This window comes from Coregonus clupeaformis, chromosome 8 (assembly GCF_020615455.1).
Source record: "Coregonus clupeaformis isolate EN_2021a chromosome 8, ASM2061545v1, whole genome shotgun sequence".
Classification (NCBI taxonomy): Eukaryota; Metazoa; Chordata; class Actinopteri; order Salmoniformes; family Salmonidae; genus Coregonus; species Coregonus clupeaformis.
The window spans coordinates 16,931,781-16,953,809 of NC_059199.1; the positions used below are offsets into that span (position 1 = coordinate 16,931,781).

Genomic DNA, 22,029 nt, shown 5'->3' on the forward strand with positions numbered 1-22,029 from the left:
CACTCTATTCAAATAGCTATAACACAAACACACGCCAACAGATTTGCAGTTCTGCCACTGAGGGAGATCAGTGAGCTAGCTAAGTGCTATGAAGAAGTGGGCGGTCAGATAACATGAAATTTACTGAGCAGCAGAAACCCACTGAAGATAGCAAACACAATATGCACACGGACAGCGAGGAGCTCAGTGACTCTGTAAGTTGCTGCTTTTTAATGTTGTTTAATGATGTGGTTATAATAGAGGTTCATGGGAAATGTGTTGCTGGGGGCTGTATCAGGTGTGCGTGTGTGCGTTAAATGGAGCTGGTACTGTAGGTGGTTCTCCAATTATGTAATACATTTGAACAGTACAGAACATTCAGACAGTGTTATGTGTATTATGGTATGCTGTATTTCCATTTAGTGGAGATGTATATTGTTGTACTTTCATGTATACTAGTTATGTGTAAATGTATGGATTATTTTTGTCAAGATGAAGGGACAGTATGATTTAATGGAGCTGGTTATATGTATGTTTACAGTGTGTGTGTGTTTAAAGTATTTGTGTTTAAAGTGGGTGTGTTTAACGTAAAGATATAAAAGTAGAGAATTTGTTAGAATATAAAGACTATACATGTCTATGAATACTGTTGAATAAACAGTGAAGACTCTATGCAATGTAGGCTATTTTGAGAGTGGTTGGTATTGATTTATATTGAGGAATGAGGATTTATGGTATATAGCCTACAGTATGTAAAGCTGTGTTAACAAACAGTGTTGAGTTAGTTTGGTTCAAATGAATGGAAGACAATCTGTTATTTTGAACCTCTGATCTTTGTGTGCTTTCTGAGGGCTGTGTTATAAAGGCTGTTTATGTGAGTTAATAAGATGATACATTTTATAACTCATTTTGTGTGTGTGCGTGTTTGTGTGTGTGTGGGGGGGGTGCTTGTACGTATGTGTGTGTCTGCTTCTACGTGTGTGTTTCTGCCTGTGTGTGTGTGTTTCTGCCTGTGTGTGTGCAGAGGTGCGTTCGGATACTGTTCCAGGACGGCGAGCGCAGTGCTGTGCGGACGCTGCAGTGGAGAGCCGGCGAGAGCAGTGAGGCCCTGGCCCAGCTCTGTGCCTCCACCTTCGGCGTTTCCGAGCCCCAGGACTACAACCTCTACTGGAGGTCCGGGGGGGAAATGAGGGCCCTTCCCCCCCAGGCACAGCCTAAGGACCTGGCCAGCCACAGCGAAGGAGGCCCCTCTCTCTCCTACCTCCGCACGGACCACGACTTCAGCAAGATGCGGCGGCTGACCAGAGGGGGAGCTGTGGACCTGGGGGAGTCCGTGTGTGAGGAGTGATTGAGGGAAGGATGGAAGGAGAGAGGAAGAGGAAGAGAGGGAAGGGTTCTTCTCGGATCTCAGCGTTTTTCGATTGGTTGATTGATTAAAAAAGCTGTGTTGTGTCTTGGACGTGTTGTCATAACTACAGCCCACACTAAAGACTAAGGGGCAAGTCTCAAATGGCACCCTATTCCATAGTGGAGGTTTAAAGGTAGTGCACTGCACTACATGTCTGTTGAAAGTAGTGCACTATATGGGGAATATGGTGCCAAATGTAGTGCACTATATGGGGAATATTGTGCCAAAAGTAGTGCACTACATGGAGAATAGGGTGTCACTTGATACAGCCTTAGATAAAGGGCAGGTTGGTTGTCTATTATTCACATCACTTCTGTGCATCAGTCTGCTGCTCCTTGGTTGGAACCATAGAATTAGAATGAATTCTATAAATTCTATGTCTATGTTCGGAACCCTGTTATTGAGGGTTGGGATGGGAGGGGGGGGCTAAACCCCTAGCTACCAGTATGTCCTTTGGAAGTATTGCTACTGTACTGTACAAGCAACATACATATTTTTTACAAGACCAAACCTCAATACCAAAGTTAAGAAAGTAAAGTCATACACATAGGAATGTGTGAAGCTTAAGGGATAATATTTTCTTTAATGTAAGATGGACGTGGTTCTTTTGACTTATTTACAGTGTTACGGATATTGGCGTAAATAAGAGCCAATACAAGCAAACGCCATGAAGCCATTTTGTGATTCTGGGTCTGAGGTACTGTTGATGTTGACGCTGCCATCTCTAGTGACGTACTGTCGACAGTTGACAGGCTGGGGGAAAACATTTTAAACTTCACAAATAGACAACATGTTTGAGGACTTTTGTTGAATGGCACAATATTTCCTGGTTTTGCCAACTGAATTTCACTTTATGATAAGAAAGGGACATATTTGTCAAAATAATAGCTTTTTTTCTGTTTTACTTTCAATTACTGTTTCTATAGAACTGCTATAACATTCCATGAAAAAGGGAGCTTCTCAGAGAAAAGACAATCTATGTGACAACAGCCAATAAAAATGGGACCATGCTATACCTCATGGTGATTGGTTGAATGTAAAGCCATGGTGACTCCTCCTGCTGCAGGTCATCTTTGTCAACTGACTGTTCAACTTGATGTTATTATTTTCAAAAAACACTTATGATAATGTATTATTACACTAATTGTTTAAAATGTGGAATAGTTATAATATTTAATATGAATCACAAGTTTAAGTATACGAAAGTGAAATATTTTACTTAATTAAAGTTTTCATTGGACGCCGGTTAATTTAAAGACGAAAAATGACACGTTCTCTGAGGACTATTGCATGCTGTTTTAATTTTATGTAAAGAATTTGCGGGTTTCGTATGTGATGCATGTGTTGATTGTGTTGAAAAAGGCAACATTATGGCATTCACTATTTCTTTGAACGTATAACTAATTGCTGTGTTTTGTCCAGTAATACAAAATCGCAATAAAATTGCAATATCTGTTCATAGTGCTGTTACATTATGTATTCTTTGTTTATCAGTGTTTGCTGCCTAAAATATGTACAGTAATATCATGAAGTTATAATGTAGAGGGAATGTTACAAGTCACCACTGGGAAACAGCTAATTACTATTCTTATATATCAGACAGGTTCTGGCAACCTCAATCCACAACGGTCACAGAATCTTTGAATAATCATATTCTCTACACTGTCAGAATGAAGAAATATGGCTATTTTCCAAATGTGTTTACATAAATGATTGATGACAGAAAATAAGTGATAACTACCATTCTTTAAAGACACAAAGATATCGTCCAGTACAAAAGGGCTATTCAGTCATCAAAGACGATGACATTCACTTTATTCAATTTGGCATTTAGTCTGTTGTATTTATTTTCATATGCATTTGAAACAATGGCATGACGAACTACCTCAAAAGGGTTCCATTTGACACAGTGTGAATTAAAATGGTAAAAATATGAAACATTACAATTGTACTATTCTATTGTGTAACTGTATAATTGTTGTATTGTATGCAATACAATATGTCCATTTGACAATGAAAACAACTTGGAAAGTTGACTGTTACGAAGAGGAAAATGCTATTCTATTTCATGCTTCTTATAACAGAGATTTCTAATCAGACAGGCAATGGCTGGCCCCTATGCATCCAGGAAGGCATTATATTTTCTCTATTACAGCATCACAGTTTTAAACCCAGTAGTCCCATCATATAGTCTTTGTTTTGTCTAGCTGACCCCGGCCCCCATTTTATCCACTGTCATATTCATTAGAGCACAACGTTTTCTTCCGTTTGTGCCAAGTCAATACGACCCAGGACTTCCATCTATTGCCGCGCCCCAGTTTGTCCAGCACCCCCAGACCTTGTGTGTGTGTGTGAGAGAGACCCTAGCTAACCACTATTTCACCTTTATCTCACGCCGCCTCCCAGTTTGTCCAGAACCTTTAGGCCTTTCTCCAGGTACTCAGCCCGGCTCAGCCAGAAGGACTCCTTGTCCTTCATAATGTTGGCCAGCACTGCTCCACCCATGAACACCATGTGTTTACGCCGTGGAGGGTCCTCAATGCGGATCTTAAACTTCTGTACAGAGGGAGGGAACGGTTGAAAAGGAGTGGGTCGAAAAACATATGGTAAACTAAAATGAAGGAACAGAACATTTACACAGGTGTGCGTACATATTTGTGTGTAAGCGTCCGTGCATGCCTCTATGTGTCTGTGTGCTTCCACGCATTTGTGTGTGCTTACAGAGAGCTTCTCAGTGTCCCCCTGCAGCACCCTCTCTAGGTACAGCTGTTTGATCTCTCTCTCCAGTCTGGAGGGAAGGCCGGGGTACATGGTGGTGCCCCCTGACAGCACAATGTGCTTGTAGAAGTCAGACCTTCCGGTGGGAGAGGCACATACAACATAGAATCAGACATAAACCATAATGTATGCATACAGTTCTTATTTATTTAATGGGTGAGTGAGGGAGATTGAGGTCATCTAGCTATAGTATAATATTATGGCTTCATATATTTAATACAGCTACCAAACAACTACAATAACCTACACTTACGCATGTATGTAACGACAATATATAATGTGGGTAAAAATGTGTAATATACACATTTATAAACTGGGCCGTTCAAGCCCCGAATGCTGATTGGCTGACAACCGTGGTATATCAGACCGTATACCACGGGTATGACAAAACATTTATTTTTACTGCTCTAATTACGTTGGTAACCAGTTTATGATAGCAATAAGGCACCTCTGGGTTTGTGGTATATGGCCAATATACCACGGCTAAGGGCTGTATCCAGACACTCTGTGTTGCGTCGTGCATAATAACATCCCTTAGCCGTGGTATATTGGTCATATACCACACCCCCTCGTGCCTTATTGCTTAAATATATTACAACTATGTAACAATTATTGTGCAGATCTCTAACTTTAGCATGGGCCCACAGTGTACTGTATTGTATAGCTGACCTGATGCTATAGCCTCCTCCCTTTCTTGTATGGCATTAAAACAAACAATAGAAAAGTTTACTACAACTCATACAGTACGGGACAAGGCTAGCTAGAAGCTTTATGTCCAGCCATTAAACCATGTGGAGACCAGCAGCAGGGTGGTGCATCTCTGACCTGAGATCTATGTCAGCAGCTTGGATGGTGTTGAACAGCAGCTCAGCCACGCCGGCTCCCTCTACGTTGATGAGGTGGGGCTGGAAGAGGGCCTCAGGGGCACCGAACCGCTCCCCTCCCACCATCACCTGACGACCATCAGGGAGCTAGAACAGAGAGAGAGAGTTAGTGAATAATTACAAATTCATACCTCTTTATTTTCTGAAGTATTTTATGTCATGATATATTTACAGTAGCTATGGGCATGGGCTAGAGAGATTCATATAAGGTTATCCTGGGTGTCAGATTGTTTCGGAGTTTTGCAACATTGCTACATTGTCGCCTTGCCGCAGTCCGTTTGTTAACAGAGAAACAGATTGCTACCCAAGCTAAAAGAGCATTGATCACATTCATAACCATTCTCTCTAAATTGACATGTGTGGATAGGGTTAGCTTTAGTACCATGTATGACTCCACTAGCACGGTGGTCTCTGTGGCCAGTTTCTGCTCCTGTTCTATGTTGTATCCCACGTAGCATAGTTCCTCCTTCATCATGCGAACGGTCTCAAAGTCAGCCGAGTGGTTGAAGACATAGCCGCGCAGCAACAGCAGCTGAGAGGTGGATCAGAGGTGAAAAAATTAAAAGGAGTCTTTTATATTCATCCCCAGAAAGTAATTTTCATTACAAAATAGTCCTATAGGCTATCATTTGCAAAAAAATTACATAATTTTTTTTTTGACAAAACAAAAAGATAAAAATATATAAAAAAATGTAAACGAAGGAAATAGAAAAATATATATATATAGGAATACATTAAAAAGAAATAAAAAGTTTTTTTTTTTTAATGATGATTTAGATGAGGGACAGCATAAATATTGCCATATCCACTAAGGTTTCCTTGGATGCATCCCAGATGTCACCCTAAGTAGTGTGCTGCAGAGAGAATAGGGTGCCATTTGAGACGCAGCCCTTGTACACACCTTGATGAGGTAGCGTGTGATGTCACGTCCTGCGATGTCCAGCCTGCGTGTGAGATGGGGGAGAGAGAAGCCCTCGTACACGGGACAGATGTGGGTCACACCATCACCCGAATCCACAACCACACCCGTTAGCAACCCTGGAGACAGGACAGGGCAGGACACACAGGGTCACATAACAGACGGTATGATGGTGACCGACTGGGTTCGAACCTGCGCCCCCACAAGAATGTGTTTTCCTGTGGAGCTAAAGTCTAAGCATTACACTATAGTATGTTATTATATATTACAGGGAGAGCCATGTCTTTGGGTCTAGTCTCCCCTTACCCTGGGCATAGAGTGTGAGCACGGCCTGGATGGCCACATAGATGCCGTGGAACTGGTAGGTCTCGAACATGACCTCAGCAATCTTCTCCCGGTTCTTAGTGGGGTTCATGGGCGGTTCCGTCAGCAGCACCTTGAATCGAATTCAACTTTATTGATCCCCACACAACATCACAACATACACAGAGGGCAGAGGAATGTAAAAACAGTTTTTTAATTTAAAGATGCAATCCTAACGTTTTATGGAATGTCTAAGACTTAATTGGAAGTTTAACAGACTAAATGCACTTCATACCTAGGTCTCTCTTGCAATTAATTTTTATTTTACCTAAATTAAACTAACCTGTATAAAAAGGTTAAATAAAAATTTTAAAATGTAAAATACAATAACTGACCTTGCAGTCTGGGGGACTGATATTGAGGCGCCCAGGGCCAAAGGTGTAGTCCCACAAGTGAAGCATGTCTTCCCAGGAGCGCACTATGCCGTTGTCCATGGGGTAAGACACCTCCAGCATGGAGCGACACTCACTGGCCTCGTCACCCACCATCAAGTCCTAGGTTCAGGTTTGGGGGGTCACCAGGGGAGTTGCTTTAGATTTATTTGATTATTCAGAATTATACAGAGGCTACAGACATGGCACTTCGAGATATTACCTCTATATTGTGATTGTCAGAGAGGGAGTTTACAGTCTTGATTGCTTACATGACAATCATGCACAATCAAAGGAGAATATGCACAGCTGAGGAGCATTCATGTTTGGAGAATAACTTTTCCCTTGACACGTAAGAGTCAGTGTTTGTCTTTAGGCTGGAAGTCAACTCTCTCTCCTTAATTAACCTCACCTTAATCTCGATGTTTCCGACCTTGGTGTTTGACCGAATGACGGGCCGACCCACCAACGCAGGGAAGATGTGCTCAGGGAAGTTGGAGCCAGCGAAGCCACACTTGACAAACTGCATGGGAACCAATACAAAAGAAACATGATGTTGGTAGCTTTCACTTTCAATACACTTTCAACATGAGAGGCTAAGGAAAGACCAGTCTGCTGAAAAAGTCATACATTTTTGTGCGTTGAGTGGAAACCAAAATGTGATCACAGAGAATGTCACCCATGCTAAACTTCTGCAAAATATTTTCAGTTCAACTTTAAAGGCTGATGTGTCAAACAACTGTATCAAGTCAGCATTAACAACAGTGTAAAATGCATCATGAAATAGTAAATTATACATTTTATTGGGCTATTGCTGTCTATTTACCTGTGTGCTTACAACACACACAAAAAAATCCTGTTGTTTTTAAGTAACTTATTGGATGCCAGTTACCTGTAAATTGCAGTTTAAAAAAGGTACAAAGGTACAAAAGGTACCAAAGAAACGTTGGTTTAACAGTAAGTTTACAGTAATGTACTGTTAAACTGTAAACTTTACAGTAATGTACTGTTAAACCAAAGTTTCTTTGGTATTTACGGTAACATACAGTGCCTTTTTTACAGTAACGTACAGGTAACTGGCTGCCATTAAGTTACTTTAAGAACAAGTTACGTTTTTTACAGTGTATTTCTTTAAATGTCCTAACTTGTCTATGTGGCCAAGACACATTCCATAGCCTGAAGGTGTGCAATACATTCCAAGCATTCCCGCGGGATGCCCACAGGACCTGCGGGCCCTTACAGAGATCATTGCGGCGCGGTCTGCATTTTTTATGCTGCGGGTGGGAGCAGGCTGTCAGAAATATTGTGTTAAAAACACCTCTGTTGTATTATTCACAAACTCTCAGCATTCGCTGCTTCAAGTTCAGTAGCCTACCTCTCCTCTCCAAGTTGGGCGTGCGAGATCAAGCGCGCCTATATGTGTGGTCTCAATTAAATAGAGTAGGCTGCCTACACTGTAAAGCCCAAGGCATTTTTAACTCAAATACTTCTAGTACGTTGAACTCAAAGTCAATGAAATGTCATTTTTACTTAAAACGTTTGTGGTACTGACTCAAAACTAAATGAGAAGTCACATCAACTAAATGTTATTAAAGAAGCACTATGCAGAAATCGCTCTGCCATTTCCTGGTTGCAGAAATTGTAATAGTTCGCCTAATTTCAGTTTATGTGACAAAACAAGAAAGTATAGTGTAGAGAATCATTGTACCATCTAAACCACTGTGAAATATAATTTCCATAACCAAAAATATTGTATTTTCAGCTGTTTGAAGCTGGGGTTCAAAACCGAAAGTTACATTGAGTGATTGATTGATTCATCTTATGCTACACAGCGATAAATAACTATAATTTTTCTAAACTAATCCAATAATTGAGTTAGATTTTTTGCACCTGTTACTGAAATGGTTGCTCCAGTTTAAATGTCTTAGGTAGTCTCCTCACACTGTTCCTAATCCTGGCAGTCATTATGAATGCAGGTTGCAGGTGAATAAAAAGGTATGTTGGATTTCCTAACTATGGCTGGATTCAAATAGGAATCACACATCACTTTGCAAACCAGCATAATATGACTTGTAGGTAGGGTAGCAAAAGTATGTTACATTTCCCAGGTTTTCTAGTAATCCCGGTTGGAAGATTCCTGGAAATCCTTCAACCAGGATTTTTTGAAAATCTGGGAATTTTGGGAAAGTTACCGGAATTTTGCAACCGCACTTGCAGGCCTGATGTGGCCTGTAAACCATCAGTTTCAGGCCACTGTATTTGGGTAAAGCTAGGCCTCAAAATAAGGCCTTATGAGATATGTAATGTATTGTCATAAAGAGTTTAATTATAATGATAACATTCGCCTAGGAACTCACATTCGCCAAATGAACGAATTCAACAACCATGTCTCTAACCAGGTTTCCATCCAACCTTTTCATGTGAGTAAAGTACATGTCAGAAAATAAACGTCATGACAGGCCTGATGGAAACAGCACATTTGTCGGTAAACTTTTTAAATGTCGACAAAGCAAAATATGCTAGACAAGGTGGGAACTCTTTGTGTCGGTAAAATTAATTATGCGAGAAATGGCGGTGGAAACGCTTTTATGCGCAAATATTGATATAATAACCATCATATCGAAGTAAACTTGGATTCACACGATGACATGCTGTGGGGTCCTCCCACTATGACTAGGGAAAGCATGCAGTTTATTAGGCTACAGATATAAGTTATCATGATCTTCACAGGGTGGTGAAAGTGCAAGGTGATAAGCTTGATGCTCATTTCCAATAAGGAGCATCAAGCTCATCGCCTTGCACTCTGTTTACATAATGATCGATGCTTGGCTGCCGTTTGACAAATAAAAATTGTCTCGCTCTTTTGTCTATAATAACCTCATCATGTAGGTAGGCTATACCCGCACTGTAGGCTGTATGCAACTTGTTGGCTTGAGCGCACGTGCCAATACCAGAGTGGGCACATTCGCTATAACGCAACATTTTTGGAAAAAGCCATAGAAACCCATATTTTTTATTCGGTACATGGGAAATTTAACCGCAAATTTTATTTTTATGTGCACTACATAATCTCTCACAGCTTTTTACCTGCAACAAGTCCATTTGATGGAAACACATCTCTGGTGGGAAAATGCGCATATTGTTTTCATGCAGATTTTAGAATATTCGCATGAAAATCGTTAGGCAATTGGATGGAAACCTAGCTAATGTCATTAAACAAATACTGTCATTGGTGGTAACTCTACAATTCACTCGAAAAGGCAAGGCATACTGGGAAAGTATATTTGAGCAATGTCTTAGTGGGGACGTTACCCCCCAAAATTAAACTGATACAACTCAAATCTGGACCCCTTACAATGTCACAGTGACTCTATCGGTTTGAGTAGTGACTACAAAATCACTTTAAGTAACTGTACTCAGATATATTAAGTGCAACTGGTTTCCTCCACAAAAAAAAATGTTTATGACAGCACATTGGGGTTTACACTGTATGCATGAGAATCACGTGGCAGTTATATTTCCAAAGAAATTAACTTAAATATTATTATGCTTAAGTTTACTACAGTGTCTGTAAATAAATATTGATAATGGAAAGAAGGGGAGGGCGCTCAACAAACATGGTTCGAGGTGCAATCCAAAAATGTGATCATCATTGAAAAGGAAAAGGCGCAACCTGCGCATACCATACTGTAACCCAAGAGAAAGTGCAAGTGCCCCTTCTCACTATTGCTGCTTCAAGTTCAGTAGCCTTACATTTACATTTTAGTCATTTAGCAGACGCTCTTATCCAGAGCGACTTACAGTTAGTGAGTGCATACATTATTATTATTTTTTATTTTATTTGTTCATACTGGCCCCCCGTGGGAAACGAACACACAACCCTGGCGTTGCAAACGCCATGCTCTACCAACTGAGCTACATCCCTGCCGGCCATTCCCTCCCCTACCCTGGACGACGCTGGGCCAATTGTGCGCCGCCCCATGGGTCTCCCGGTCTCTAGTGGCACAGCTAGCACTGCCTTAGACCACTGCGCCACTCAGAAGACTACATCTCCTCTTGGGCGTGCGAGATCAGGTGCCATATGGTCTCAATTAAATAGAGAAGGCTATATGCATGGGCGGAGAAGCACGGGGCAGATAAATATATTTCCAAGGAAATGAACTACCTAAATATGATTAGGCTATAGTTTACTACATTTCTTGGAAATAAAAAGGCTTATTGATCATCCACATTTGTCTCTGTCTGAAAATCATCAAAATGGTATGCTATTTACAAAACGTAGCTCAAAAGAAAGTGCAAGTGTCCGTGCTCTCTCCAACTCTGTTCTCTTCAAACTACTGTACGTCTAGCCTATTGGATGATATAGCCCATTAATACCGATAGATAGCCTAATATAATGGGCCACGTGAGAATCTCTGGTAATATAACCTAGCCTATTTCTTAGATTATTTCTGCGCATTTGTATATTGCCTATAGGGCGCAAAATTGCTGGGACAATAGCTGCCAAACAAGCTGCGTCACACACCTAAAATAACATTGCGGAACTGGGGTTGGGTTCGGGGCCAGTTCTTGCGGGAGCGGGTGGGAGTCGGACAGAAAGCCAGCGTGAGTGGGCGGGTGCAGTATTAAAAGCTGCGGGTGCGGGATGTAGAAATCAGTCCCGCCTAGACCTCTATTCCAAGCACTAGCACCAGACACAAGTGGAGGCAGGGCAAGTAAGCTCATTACATTTACATTTTAGTCATTTAGCAGACGCTCTTATCCAGAGCGACTTACAGTTAGTGAGTGCATACATTATTTTTATTAATTTTTTTATACTGGCCCCCCGTGGGAATCGAACCCACAACCCTGGCGTTGCAAACGCCATGCTCTACCAACTGAGCTACATCCCTGCCGGCCATTCCCTCCCCTACCCTGGACGACGCTGGGCCAATTGTGCGCCGCCCCATGGGTCTCCCGGTCACGGCCGGCTACGACAGAGCCTGGATTCGAACCAGGATCTCTAGTGGCACAGCTAGCACTGTGATGCAGTGCCTTAGACCAGTAGTTCATGAGTCTATATTGTACTTCTGCAGGACAGAAAGTTTAAAGGGTCTTCCAATATCCATTTGTTTCGTGCAGATGAACTCAAGAAGCAAGAAGCATGAGGAACTGAGAATTATCTCAGAAATGATTTGGTTGTGTTCATTCCTGGTTCCCGTCCAATAACAGCTCACTCCAACACATCACCACCATGTATGGCAGTTTGTGTGAATAAGAGGAGTCTGCTGTGACAAGTCCAGACAGATGTGCACTCAAAACAGACCCACAACCCTACCTACTACCTGCACGGAGAGCAGCATTCTACATAGGCTTCTACAACACCATACTTATTTAAGTGACTCTCTGTTACCACATTTAGGAATAAAATGTTGCAATTTTGTAGCAGGATAGAAGAAAGTAACTTAACTGTGCTGCTATCAACACAAATACAGGGCCGGCTCTAGCCTTTTGGGGCCCTAAGCGAGATTTGGTTGCAACTGTATAACAGATTTAATTAAATTCTACTTATTTTGCAATGGGGCAGAGAGACATTTTTGTAGTTTTAAAGCAAGTTTTCTGCAGTTCTACAAATATTGCCATGGAGCGGAGAGAGATATTATTTTTCAATTTCATAACAAATTTCCTGCAATCCTACTCAGATACTTTTTTGCAATTTTAAAGCTAATTTCCAGCTATTCTACCCATTTTGCCATGGTGTGGAGAGAAATGTTAAAAGTTTTATAGCACATTTCCTGCAGTTCAAGGCCCCCTCTGCCATGATTACTACAAGTTTAGATAACTGGCTAGACTAACTTGCCAATCAAAAAATTGTTAGCTGACATGGCTAATTGGGTGACTGTCAGTGACTGAAAAAACATGAGAAAAACTGCTGATTCACAACCAAATTTCGAACTTACTCCTTGTGTACTCTCCTATTCTAACTCTCAACTATGGCTGGAGCCTGCCCTGCACAAATACAATTGATTAAGATATAGCCCACATTACTTCTTCCAGGTTGTTAAATTCCAATGATGCATACTCTCATAATTCATTCCGAAATCCTAAAAACATTAGATATAAAACATGTTTTACTTGGTGGCGTAGTGATTTAAAAAAATACAAGTAATTAAAACAACGTTTTGTCGACATATTCACTTACCCCTGTGCCATTGTCACAGACGACAACCTTTCTGCCCTCGCTGTCCATGTTCCACTGATGGTGAGTGAAGGTACCTCTATCTATTCCCTTCTGTCGGGGCTCTCAACCCAGGTGGGCTAGTCCAATTAAGCAAAACTTAATTTATTTTTGAACACACGGGGAAAGATTCGTACAAAATGCAAAATATGAGGGACTTCAGGGCAGCAGCAAATTCTTCTTCCTTCAATAACGTGAAGTGTGGGCGGGGTCGAGACTAGTGGGAGCAGGAGAAAAGACAAGGGGGGGGGGGGCGAATGGGCATAGGTCTACAGGTAGGCTATGTGTCAATCTCTCTGTCTAGTTGGTGGTCACAAATCAACTCTAATTCGTTCAATTATGAAAAAGTGATGCCGTTTGAGGTAAGCCTTTCAAACCCAGCACATATGAATCCACCTCCCAAACAAACAACCTACGGCTTCTTCCTCTTGACCACTATCGAATATTCGCTCCTTTTCACCATTAAACGCTCATGCATCGTTCGTGCAGACCTCAACAAGAGGTTTGAATCAACATTGTTTCATTTATTCCAAATTCATACACAACCAGACACATTTTTACAAAATACTTATTTTCCAATGAATACATCCCACAACGACGTATTGTATGGTGATATTTATATGGGTATATATAAAGAAAAAACAGTCATATATATGAACCAGGTCGTTATGCTGTCCTCGAAGGTTTATAGGCACATCAAGGAGTTGTGCTTCACGTTCACTCCCCTGGGCTACTTATAAATCTTGCTTTTATATTTCGTAGTTTCATTTCCTTTTTATCCAAATCACTCACTTATTGTTTTGCTCTGAAAGGCAATGCATGTATGAAGTACATCTCTAGAGAGAGCAGTGCAGAGGATTCCACACACTGAATGATGCCTCATACAACAGTGTAAAGAATATACCAGGTTTGAATAATATTATAATGGGGATGTTTTGGACACATCATACAAAGCAGCATAGTTATACAACCGTTCAAAAGTTTGGGGTCACTTAGAAATTTCCTTGTTTTCGAAAGAAAAGCATTTTTTTTGTCCATTAAAATAACATCAAATTGATCAGAAATACAGTGTAGACATTGTTAATGCTGTAAATGGCTATTGTAGCTGGAAACGGCTGATTTTTAATGGAATATCTACATAGGCGTACAGAGGCCCATTATCAGCAACCATCAGTCCTGTGTTTCAATGGTACGTTGTGTTTGCTAATCCAGGTTTATCATTTTAAAAGGCTAATTGATCATTAGAAAACCCTATTGCAATTATGTTAGCACAGCAATAAAACTGGCCTTATTGAGACTAGTTGAGTATCTAGAGCATCAGCAATTGTGGGATCGATTACAGGCTCAAAATGGCCAGAAACAAATAACTTTCTTCTGAAACTCGTCAGTCTATTCTTGTTCTGAGAAATGAAGGCTATTCCATGCGAGAAATTGCCAAGAAACTGAAGATCTCGTTCAACGCTGTGTACTACTCCCTTCACAGAACAGCGCAAACTGGCTCTAACCAGAATAGAAAGAGGAGTGGGAGGCCCCGGTGCACAATTGAGCAAGAGGACAAATACATTAGAGTGTCTAGTTTGAGAAACAGGCGCCTCACAGGTCCTCAACTGGCAGCTTCATTAAATAGTACCCACAAAACACCAGTCTCAACGTCAACAGTGAAGAGGCGACTCCGGGATGCTGACCGTCTAGGCAGAGTTGCAAAGAAAAAGCCATATCTCAGACTGGCCAATAAAAATAAAAGATTAAGATGGGCAAAAGAACACAGACACTGGACAGAGGAAGATTGGAAAAAAGTGTTATGGACAGATGAATCGAAGTTTGAGGTGTTCGGATCACAAATAAGAACATTTGTGAGACGCAGACCAAATGAAAAGATGCTGGAGGAGTGCTTGATGCCATCTGTCAAGCATGGTGGAGGCAATGTGATGGTCTGGGGTTGCTTTGGTGGTGGTAAAGTGGGAGATTTGTACAGGGTAAAAGGGATCTTGAAGAAGGAAGGCTATCACTCCATTTTGCAACGCCATGCCATACCCTATGGACGGCGCTTGATTGGAGCCAATTTCCTCCTACAACAGGACAATGACCCAAAGCACAGCTCCAAACTATGCAATAACTATTTAGGGAAGAAGCAGTCAGCTGGTGTTCTGTCTATAATGGAGTGGCCAGCACAGTCACCGGATCTCAACCCTATTGAGCTGTTGTGGGAGCAGCTTGACCGTTTGGTACGTAAGAAGTGCCCATCAAGCCAATCCAACTTGTGGGAGGTGCTTCAGGAAGCATGGGGTGAAATCTCTACAAATTACCTCAACAAATTGACAACTAGAATGCCAAAGGTCTGCAAGGCTGTAATTGCTGCAAATGGAGGATTCTTTGACAAAAGCAAAGTTTGAAGGACACAATTATTATTTAAATTAAAAATCATTATTTCTAACCTTGTCAATGACTACATTTCCTATTCATTTTGATATATTTCCTATTCAAACTCATTTCATGTATGTTTTCATGGAAAACAAGGACATTTCTAAGTGACCCCAAACTTTTGACCGGTAGTGTACAGTTGTTATATTGTCATTATAGAGGAAGAATGTTAAACTATCTAATCTATATACAAATGTGTAGTGATGATGTGGGATGTCTTTTACAATGGTGGCTAAATGGAAGTGGAACTAAAAGAGTTAGAGTAGAATGAGATTCTATAGTTCCTTTTTAAGGCAGTGACGTGTAGGCCTATGAAGAGAAATGCAGACCTGTCTGTTCCAATCACTGATCATAAGCAGTTCTGAGTTCACCAACGACTGATCATGTAAGAAACCAACAGCCTACCGAAGGCATTGTTCATTGTAAGGGGCAAATTAAGAAATGGGATTAAAGCTAGTACTCAATGATAGAATACTCAAAAATAGACCCCCTATGACTTGAAACCGGTCAAAACATATAACATTATAATTCAAGTTCAGTATTTACTCTAGCTCTAAGACTGTGACTGTGTATATTATTTATATAAATAATGTGCCTGAGAATAGTTATTGCTGTTATAGAATATGCTATTGCTCCCGACTGACTGACTACCCACGTTCCAGTCAAAATCTACAGGACAAATAATTCTAGTGGGTATTTCTTTGTACAAGTCAGCAGCACAGTCATACGATACTAAATAACCGTGTACCTCACAGTCGTGTGCGATGGTGCATTTTAAGTGCATGTGTTTGTGGATGGTCCAATCCCCAACCCTCCACCCCTCCCCATTCTTCCACTAGCAACCACATCAAGTGTCCATATCAAGTCTTTCGTCAAAGTGTCCAATCCCAACTCACAGACAGATAGTAGTTCTACAGTGTCAATATTGTCTCTATATCTGTGGGGCCGGGGCTTCCTGGCTGAGGACCAATCAGAACATCTCTCTTCAGGAGTCAACCAATTAGGGCCTCTCTCCAGCTGTGCTCAATGACCCAACCCTCAGGATTCAAACTCGCTGTCACTGCTGACAGAGATGTCGGGGGTGGAGGCTCCGGTGCCCCGGGGTTCGGTGCCCGTGCTGCAGTCGCTGGCCTCGGGGCTGCCCGGGTGACGGGGGGAGGCGGCCAGCAGGCGGGGGTGGTGAGCGTGGTGCTCCTGGACAGAACCTTTAGGGGAGCATCCAGAAGGCAGGTGGGTGGGATCCTGCTGCAGTCTGTGAAGGAGATAGTGAAGTTAGTTTTAGAGATTCATGGTTGGTTGAAGTGTTACCTAAGTGGTACACTGTGACTAATCGTGGTGCTTTTGTCTTGAGGTAAAATAATAATCAATTGGCTCCCACTCAAAAAGCAGTCTTTTGATAAATTGCTTAATTTTTCAATGTAGAACATATTCAACAAGACACAGCAAGTCAAAGGTTCCAGCTGAGTAGCCTCCTCTCTTGCCTTGACTTGAGTCTTGACATACCTGTTCTTTGCCGACGCGGCCCTGTCTCTCTGGCGTCGGTTCTTGAACCAGTTGCCGACCTGTGTGGGCGTGAGTCCCGTGGCCTGGGCCAGGTGCCGTTTCCTGGACGGGTTTGGGTAGGGGTCCTGGAGGTACCACTCCCTGAGCAGGCTGCGAGTTCTCTCCTTAGAGACATAAAGGACACAACAATGGTCACTTCCCTGCTTCATGTAACCAACAGTGTTCCTAATAAGCTATATATTTCACAATCAGATATGACATATGCAGTATATGGGTGTGATATCTTCATTAGGCTACTCCATTGATATTGTTAAGAGAAGATCTCCTAAGCCATGCTGAAAATAATCGTATTAAATTGGATTTAAGGGATAATAATTATAATCCACATTATCAACATAAAGATGCTATACTGTATATTGGCTCAGGATAAAAGGGTTTAGTACTGGAGAGAGGGCTAGGAGCCTTACGATTAGTAGAGGTTTATACTTGTGCGGCAGACAGATTATTTACATGCAGTACCTGACTCTACCACAAGAGGGGAATGTAACGGGGGAGTAGGGACATTCCACTGACCTACTGTACAATCTATAGCAAAAGTCAGTGCTCAGCCTCAGACCCTTCACCTAATGGTCTTGCACAGGCTTTACCTATTCAATATTGTCAACAACATCCTGGGCCAGAGAGTGACACACAGGGATTATGTTGTTTCTGTGGAAATGTGACCTGCTCGAAGTGTGTATCTGTCCAGGGTTAAGTCTAAGGCTACTCAGTCAGTCATGGATCTTTTTTTGTGCTGTGTGTAGCTACTGTATGTTCTAAAATGACCTATTCCCTTCCCTGACGCAAGTGATTTCATATGCATTTAATAGTGATTTTGTTGGTTGAAGTCCATTTCGATTTTTTACATATCAGTGAAGCAACCAAAATGCTGTAATGGTTAACATGAATGGGGATGACTTATGCCTGTGTTTTTTGTTTTCCAAAGATAACTGATGATGTCTATACTGACATCCAAAAGGCAAAACACTGTTAATCCCAACATTTCCCGCTAGACCTAGTGATTGTCATCTTGGTTCCCAGACCACTGCATTTGCGACACACTCATTTCCGTTGGAGTGCAGTTGACTGCTACAGTAGCCTGGGGGGGATACAAAACGGGATATCTCTCTGTTTCACTACTGTTTCACTTCAATAGTGAAAGGGTGCGGTATTCAGTGTAATCGCCTGCTAAGCAAATATCAAAGACACTGGCCATCCAGCACCAAGAAAAGTGGTACTTTATTTTGGATGTTGTATTATCATTGTCCTGTCCTCTGTTATTTGTGTAACCAAGTGTAGCCTAGTAGCTAGTTCTACTTTGTAGCATAACCTACTATGTTTATGTTAGTTATTCTTCTGAACTACTCCAAAAAGAAGTTCCCTTGCAGGAAAATAAAGTTATTCAATTCTATCCCAGGCTAGGTGATTGCTCACTGCTGTGAGTTGGTGGAAACTCCAGAGTAAAAGGGAGCTCAGTTTATACTACCACGGGTGGTCTCTGACACGCAAGGCTTATAGCTATCTGACTCCCTCCATGGTTACGTCCCAAATGGCACCCTATTCCCTATGTAGTGCACTACTTTTGACCAGGGCCCATAGAGCTTGGGTCAAAAGTAGTGTACTATATAGGGAATAGGGTGTCATTTGGGACATAACACATGCACTACAGCCTTTAGCCTATAGCAGCACAGTCCCCATTCAACATGCTCTTATGGAGCTCTTTAACCACAGGATTACTGCAGGTTGAAGTAGCCTGAAATCTAGACCTGTTTTGTGCTAACATTCCCCCCCTTGTACTCCGTGTCATATGAGGAATGGATTGTTGTCACAAAAAGACCCAGGCTAAGGTTGAAGAGCAGATGCATCTCTTCTCACCTATGTTGTTTCCATGTTGAGATTTAGATTTAAAACAAATATATATTTTGTGTAGCCTAATGAGTCTTGCTTTGGCTGACGTTGCTTGTTTCTCGGCTATAACATTTAGCCTGTAAGTCATAAGGTTGGTGAAAGTTGGGAAGGCCATTAAAAAAAAAAAAAAATGTTTTGTGAATCCACACAAAGACGCTGATGCATATTTCCAGTGGTTCAGCAGAGAGACCGTAGACCGTCATGTATTGCTCTGTCCCTCAGTAAAGGAAGTGACATGTTCAGCCATATTACTACAGACAAGATATGTCCTGTTTGACACTTTACCCTGTGAAAAACTTTGCCATCAAACTCAAAGCAGTAAATGGTAGAAAGTGAAACACTATAAAATTACATTATAGAAAATAATTGAATAGGATCTCTGTGGGAAACACCATGGCATTCATTCGTTTCGCTATACACAGTTGAAGTCTGAAGTTTACATACACTTAGGTTGGAGTCATTAAAACTCGTTTTTCAACCACTCCACAAATTAGGACATCTACTTTGTAGGCAAGTCGGTTAGGACATCTACTTTGTGCATGACACAAGTAATTTTTCCAACAATTGTTTACAGACAGATTATTTACAGACAGACACAATTCCAGTGGGTCAGAAGTTTACATACACTAAGTTGACTGTGCCTTTAAACAGCTTGGAAAATTCCAGAAAATTATGTCATGGCTTTAGAAGCTTCTGATAGGCTAATTGACATCATTTGAGTCAATTGGAGGTGTACCTGTGGATGTATTTCAAGATCTACCTTCAAACTCAGTGCCTCTTTGCTTGACATCATGGGAAAATCAAAAGAAATCAGCCAAGACCTCAGAAAAAAAATTGTAGACCTCCACAAGTCTGGTTCATCCTTGGGAGCAATTTCCAAACGCCTGAAGGTACCACGTTCATCTGTACAAACAATAGTATGCAAGTATAAACACCATGGGACCACGCAGCCGTCATACCGCTCAGGAAGGAGACGCGTTCTGTCTCCTAGATATTAACGTACTTTGGTGCGAAAAGTGCAAATCAATCCCAGAACAACAGCAAAGGACCTTGTGAAGATGCTGGAGGAAACCGGTACAAAAGTATCTATATCCACAGTCAAACGAGTCCTATATCGACATAACCTGAAAGGCCGCTCAGCAAGAAAGAAGCCACTGCTCCAAAACCGCCATTAAAAAGGCAGACTACGGTTTGCAACTGCACATGGGGACAAAGATCATACTTTTTGGAGAAATGTCCTCTGGTCTGATTAAACAAAAATAGAACTGTTTGGCCATAATGACCATCGTTATGTTTGGAGGAAAAAGGGGGTTGCTTGCAAGCCCAAGAACACCATGCCAACCGTGAAACACGGGGGTGGCAGCATCATGCTGTGGGGGTGCTTTGCTGCAGGAGGGACTGGTGCACTTCACAAAATAGATTGCTTCATGAGGAAGGAAAATTATGTGGATATATTGAAGCAACATATCAAGACATCAGTCAGGAAGTTAAAGCTTGGTCGCAAATGGGTCTTCCAAATGAACAATGACCCCAAGCATACTCCCAAAGTTGTGGCAAAATGGCTTAAGGACAACAAAGTCAAGGTATTGGAGTGGCCATCACAAAACCCTGACCTCAATCCTATAGAAAATGTGTGGGAAGAACTGAAAAAGCGTGTGCGAGCAAGGAGGCCTACAAACCTGACTCAGATACACCAGTTGAGTGGGAAGCTTGTGGAAGGCTACCCGAAACGTTTGACCCAAGTTAAACAATTTAAAGGCAATGCTACCAAATACTAATTGAGTGTATGTAAACTTCTGACCCACTGGGAATGTGATGAAAGAAATAAAAGCTGAAAAAATCATTCTTTCTACTATTATTCTGACATTTCACATTCTTAAAATAAAGTGGTGATCCTAAATGACCTAAAACATGGAATTTTTACTATGATTAAATGTCAGGAATTGTGAAAAACTGAGTTTAAATGTATTTGGCTAAGGTGTATGTAAACTTCCGACTTCAACTGTAAATAATCTACAGCCTCTTACCTTATGTACTATGTCTAACCTAACCTTGCAGGAGGGCATTGACCCTATTATCTATTGTCTGAGTTAACAGAGATCAGGGCTGGAGAAAAAGGGAAAACCCTTGTCAGTGACTCAGTGTCATTAGCAACTGAAGAGTTCAGGAACTATTGGGGACTTGATATGTGAAGGTGCCATAATGGGACCTTCTGAAGTTATTTCAGATGTTTTAGTGAAAGAATTTCAAAATATTTTACAAATGATCAATTAACAGTGAGTCAGCCCAGTAGGCTATATAAATTATTGGTTACAGTCAGATATATGTTACGGTTTTCGTTGATTTATCATTTATAGCCAGTTAGTGTATATGGGCATATATGTATGATGAAGGTGCGTAACTATAGTTATGGTGCGAAATAATATTACTTACAGCTTGGTGTCTCACCTTAAAGCAGTGCGTCTTCTGCTCGCCGTCCCAGATGGTGCGAGGCAGTGGGAACTTCTTCCGGATGCGGTACTTCTCCACGGGTCCCAGGGGACGGCCCCGGAGCCGCTCCGCCTCGCGGTAATGCGCGTCCAGCCACAGATCTTGGAGTTTCGCGTGAGACTCGCGCGTAAAGCGGTGGCTTTGGAGGATCTGGTAAAGCGCCTCGAAGTTTCCTCCGTGGAAGGCGACCAACGCCCGGGCGCGCATCACTGACTCGTGGCGGTTGAGAGCCTCCCCGGCGGAGCCAGGGACAGCGGCAGGCAGGGACCATAAGAACCGCCCCAGGCGCTCGATGTCGCCGGTCTCCTCGAGGTTCTCGCACACCCGAGCCACTTGTTCCGGGGTGAACATAGGCAAAGGGAACATCTTTCCCCTTTTTCGTTCTTCTCAGACTTTGTCAACAAATAAAATAGTCTATATGATCATATATCTAAAAAAGAAATGTTGGTTCATTTGCTAAATGGACATGGCCAATGGTCATATCATTCCAATTGTCTGGTGCGCATTGAAGTATGTAGCCCGTGAACCAAAACGCGCGTGAAGTGTCCTTTTACACACCACTGTGCCAGTATGCCTTCCTGTGATGTGGAACTTCAGTTGAAACAAATATAGTTTTGTCAAAATACAAATAAATCTGATTAGCAGCGAGTTCCTTATGTAAGTTGTTTCTCCTGTCTTTTCCCGGTATTGGCAAGCTATGCTATATGTGATAACAGTCGCGTCGGAGCCAGGCGCTTCCTGGAGTTCGG

General features: G+C 41.8%; 3 protein-coding genes across 5 annotated transcripts in view; 1 reads left to right on the forward strand and 2 right to left on the reverse strand.

Annotated features, from left to right (window-relative positions):
• Window positions 1–1,793, forward strand: part of LOC121571829 (ras and Rab interactor 2-like) — a 52,083-nt gene extending 50,290 nt beyond the window's left edge. For both annotated transcript variants that reach the window (XM_045221841.1, XM_045221842.1), the window contains one exon: window positions 1,004–1,793. In XM_045221841.1, the coding sequence (XP_045077776.1) occupies window positions 1,004–1,327 (324 nt within the window). In that variant the 3' untranslated portion in view covers window positions 1,328–1,793. The remainder of the gene's footprint in view (window positions 1–1,003) is intronic.
• Window positions 1,794–3,170: 1,377 nt separating this feature from the next.
• Window positions 3,171–13,126, reverse strand: LOC121571214 (actin-related protein 2). The gene is made up of 9 exons (XM_045221843.1): window positions 12,884–13,126; window positions 7,115–7,225; window positions 6,667–6,825; window positions 6,275–6,404; window positions 5,951–6,087; window positions 5,432–5,581; window positions 4,991–5,136; window positions 4,109–4,241; window positions 3,171–3,943 (listed from the first exon to the last, which is right to left on the reverse strand). Exons 1-9 carry the CDS (start codon window positions 12,929–12,931, stop codon window positions 3,773–3,775), a joined length of 1,185 nt encoding a protein of 394 aa, XP_045077778.1. The 5' UTR covers window positions 12,932–13,126; the 3' UTR covers window positions 3,171–3,772.
• Window positions 13,127–15,404: 2,278 nt separating this feature from the next.
• On the reverse strand, window positions 15,405–22,029 carry LOC121571215 (homeobox protein SIX6). 2 transcript variants are annotated; one of them, XM_041882552.2, is made up of 3 exons: window positions 21,239–22,029; window positions 16,844–17,007; window positions 15,405–16,592 (listed from the first exon to the last, which is right to left on the reverse strand). In XM_041882552.2, the coding sequence occupies exons 1-3, from the start codon at window positions 21,644–21,646 to the stop codon at window positions 16,379–16,381; spliced, it is 786 nt and encodes a 261-aa protein (XP_041738486.2). In that variant the 5' UTR covers window positions 21,647–22,029; the 3' UTR covers window positions 15,405–16,378. The 2 variants fall into 2 exon arrangements, with proteins under 2 accessions (XP_041738486.2, XP_045078270.1); XM_045222335.1 differs by having other exon boundaries at window positions 21,224–22,029.

What these genes read in the sequence shown, in the direction of transcription:
- LOC121571214 (XM_045221843.1), bottom strand. Translation starts at nt 12,931, where the DNA reads ATGGACAGCGAGGGCAGAAAGGTTGTCGTCTGTGACAATGGCACAGGG. An exon ending in TCACACGCTACCTCATCAAG is followed by an intron (nt 5,582 to 5,950) that starts GTGTGTACAAGG and finishes TCCACCTCTCAG; the next exon opens with CTGCTGTTGCTGCGCGGCTA. An exon ending in GGGACACTGAGAAGCTCTCT is followed by an intron (nt 3,944 to 4,108) that starts GTAAGCACACAC and finishes CCCTCTGTACAG; the next exon opens with AAGTTTAAGATCCGCATTGA.
- LOC121571215 (XM_045222335.1), bottom strand. Translation starts at nt 21,646, where the DNA reads ATGTTCCCTTTGCCTATGTTCACCCCGGAACAAGTGGCTCGGGTGTGC. An exon ending in TTAAGGTGAGACACCAAGCT is followed by an intron (nt 17,008 to 21,223) that starts GTAAGTAATATT and finishes TATGTCTCTAAG; the next exon opens with GAGAGAACTCGCAGCCTGCT. An exon ending in GCCGCGTCGGCAAAGAACAG is followed by an intron (nt 16,593 to 16,843) that starts GTATGTCAAGAC and finishes TCTCCTTCACAG; the next exon opens with ACTGCAGCAGGATCCCACCC.